This window comes from Buceros rhinoceros, unplaced genomic scaffold (genome assembly GCF_000710305.1).
Source record: "Buceros rhinoceros silvestris isolate BGI_N320 unplaced genomic scaffold, ASM71030v1 scaffold27693, whole genome shotgun sequence".
Taxonomy (NCBI): domain Eukaryota; kingdom Metazoa; phylum Chordata; class Aves; order Bucerotiformes; family Bucerotidae; genus Buceros; species Buceros rhinoceros.
Genome location: NW_010403434.1, coordinates 2,512 through 5,480, shown reverse-complemented (window position 1 = coordinate 5,480; position 2,969 = coordinate 2,512). Strand labels below are relative to the sequence as shown.

Here is a 2,969-nt window from a genome sequence, read left to right as displayed (position 1 = left end):
GCAGCTCCTGGATCGACGCGGAGAAACTCCAGTTTTAATGAGAGCTCACCACTTCACAACCACCGGCCCTGTGGGGGAGCAGGTGATGACTTCTGAGTTATTCAGTGGCAAGTAAACTGTCATAGTTTTGGTACTGGACATACAAGGGGCTCTTAAGTCCACCTAGAGAAGGACCACCACTCTTCAGCAAGAGTGTGGAAAGAAAGGGCAGTGCCACTGGCGAGCCGAAACACTGCTGTGCAGCACGACCCTGATGCTTTATTTAAGGCAAAATAATCTCTGTTGATCAATATGCAAGGCCCACAAAAGTAAATACTGTGGACTAATCTGAGGGGCTGAGTCAGCATCACAAAACGAGAAAGCACAGCTGAAGAACAGGAAAATGTCACCAAAGGCATAGAGAGCACTCCTGATCTGTCATTTATGTACTTTATGTATGTTTGATTGTAAGAATACTTTGTTTACAAAACACTACAAGAATGTGGGTTTGGAGCCTCTTCTTTGAGCTAGGCCTTGAGCTAGGCCTGCAGAAACAACATCAGAAGGTCTAGATGTCTGTAATCCAAAGTGCAGCTTGACACTTCACTCCGTAGGAGCTTTCAGGAAAGCAGGAACCAACACTGCTCATGTCAAGCTAAAAAGACAAAACAGAAAGGAGACTTAGTAGGCAAGTGCCAGAGAGCGCAGAAGGCATTCAGACCACCCCCACAGTCAGTTCTCAGCCTCCGGTTGCACAGGCTCAGTGGAAATTTCCCTTCCTAGAACGTACGGGTCTATTAAAGAGGGACGCAGACCTAACAGCTGCTCATAGCCAGCCATAGGAACAGACTCGTCAAGCTGGCAAAGGCAAAATGCACGCTCGGCCTGGTCTCAGCGGTTATCAAAAGCTCAGGGCAAGTTTAGTTACGGCTCTGTTACGCTCAGGGACACCAAGCCTTCAACGGGAACTGTAAAGAGGCAGCTAAGAACTCTCAAAGCTTCTTCGTTCAAGGAATTCCTTATTTTGTCCTTCTGCCATAAACCGTTCCCACACATTCTGCTAACTGGGAATTCAGCCGGTAAGTTACAATGCCCCAAGTGCCCCGAGAACACCCCTCTAGCGCCACAGCAACGACTGTAAAAGCCGCAGCCAGGTGAAAGTCCAAATGAAGTTTGCATAGGACATTCACCCACACGTACACCTAAACCTTGTACAGCGTCTGCAGACAGTAACGAATGGGCAAAGTCCGGCATCGCTGCCACTGCAGGGAGAAAGCAGGAAAACCGCCTGCCAGTAAAAGGGGACTTGGACAACGCCTTTGACGAAGAGACTTGAATATTCTAAGGCAGCAGCCTTAAATTACAGAGACTTCAGGCAGCAGCAGACAAGCTCCAAAGTCTTTCTGGCTCCAGAAATGGTTGCAGCGGGCATTCGAAATAATAATTTTATGGGTTACAACAATCAACAGCAAGATGCCAAGCAAAGTCACTGGCATTTTAACTTCTAAACCAAGATTTGTTTTAAAAAATCCGTTCATGTCATAGCTAAGTTCTGAACAGCTAGAAAAAGTCTCTGAAAGTGGCGACGGATCCTATTTCTCACAGAAAGTGTTGCAACTGCCACAACACCCCCACACTCTCCAGACAAGACTAAGCAGGCTCCTGAGCTACATGGAAACTACACCGTTCTGCAACAACCCGACTGTCAGTAATCCAGCAAAGAGGAAGAGGAAGTAAAAAAATAAGATAAAATAATAAAACCCCCCATAAATCAGCTGTGAAAACAGCTTGTTCGTAACAAAATCTTGCCTGTTGTGGTCATGATTATACACATACTGGATCCTCCTTACCTGTCAATCAAGGAATCTCTCATGTTGGTAGCAATGGCACTCGGCTTCGCTTCGTTCAGCTTGAAGATGCTCTCGATGACAGAGAGCTCGGTGCTGGTGGTGTCCAGCCCGCAGAAGGCACACCAGTCATTGACCACCATTCCCGCTGCAATGACCTCGCTGCCGCGATTCACCGTTCCAGCCTGGCAGAAGCAAAGCGGCAAGAGTGAACAGGCGATGCCGGCAGCAGCACATTCCGTTACACACCCTCATTACAGGTCTTTAGCAGAGAGCCTCAGCTCACACTCCTAAAAAGATTAAGGTCAACACGGTTATAAGGATTTTGGATAGAAAGATTGATGGGTGGCCTGGAATCTCTGGAGAGAAAACCGCATGGCATTCAGTGAAGTAAGATCTCGGTCGGAAGCGTAAAGGCGCAGCAGTTGTGAAACTCACCACACAACTGCGCAGGCACAGGATTTGATTCATTTTTTTAAACGCTGCCTTTGGCCAGAGCACAGACAATCTCACGTTGTGTGTGAACCAACCAGCCCAACTTGCACAATGGCAGCAGAGCCCCGTTTCAGAAGCAAACTGAAGGTGCTGAGCAGCCTATTCAGATGCAGGAAAGACAGGGAAAGCGGCTCACAAGACCTGCCCCATTCCAGGCTCCTCCCCTCCCACCTGGAACAGCTCTGCAGAGGAGCCACGAGATGTCGAAACATTAAAACTGAGAACTGGGCTGGAAGGGGCTGGCAAGAGAAAACACGAACCCAGAAAAGCCTTACCACGAGCGGGACCTGGAGCAGCGAGGACAGTTCATCCTGGTCATCAATTGAAGTCTTGGGGTGCACGATTCCTCCTTGGTTACTGAAAACACAGTAACTTCCTACCAGCACCTGATCCGCTACTGTCTGTCTGAACACCTCAACCTTCAGTACGTCTGCCAAGATCTCTTCTGTCTCCTGCAAACGGGGAGAGAATAAAGCCCTCAGCAAAACGGTAGAATCGAATTTCAAACCACTTGAGCACGCAGCCATCGGCTGGGCTCCTCCGCTTCGACAGCCTGCCCACACCTCCCAGCCTGCTGCCATCCCACCGCCACAGAACGCCTCCTCAGCCCCTGCACTCCAGGTGTTTCCTGCGCACGCTGACCCAGGC

General features: G+C 49.2%; 1 protein-coding gene across 1 annotated transcript in view; it reads right to left on the bottom strand.

The window, feature by feature from the left end:
* Positions 1-624: 624 nt before the first annotated feature.
* The window catches only part of EIF6 (eukaryotic translation initiation factor 6), a gene marked incomplete at its 5' end in the record, with an annotated part of 4,041 nt that continues 1,696 nt past the window's right edge, over positions 625-2,969 (bottom strand). The window contains 3 exons of the mRNA XM_010133017.1: positions 625-634; positions 1,830-2,011; positions 2,597-2,773. Of these exons, the coding sequence (XP_010131319.1) occupies positions 625-634; positions 1,830-2,011; positions 2,597-2,773 (369 nt within the window). The remainder of the gene's footprint in view (positions 635-1,829; positions 2,012-2,596; positions 2,774-2,969) is intronic.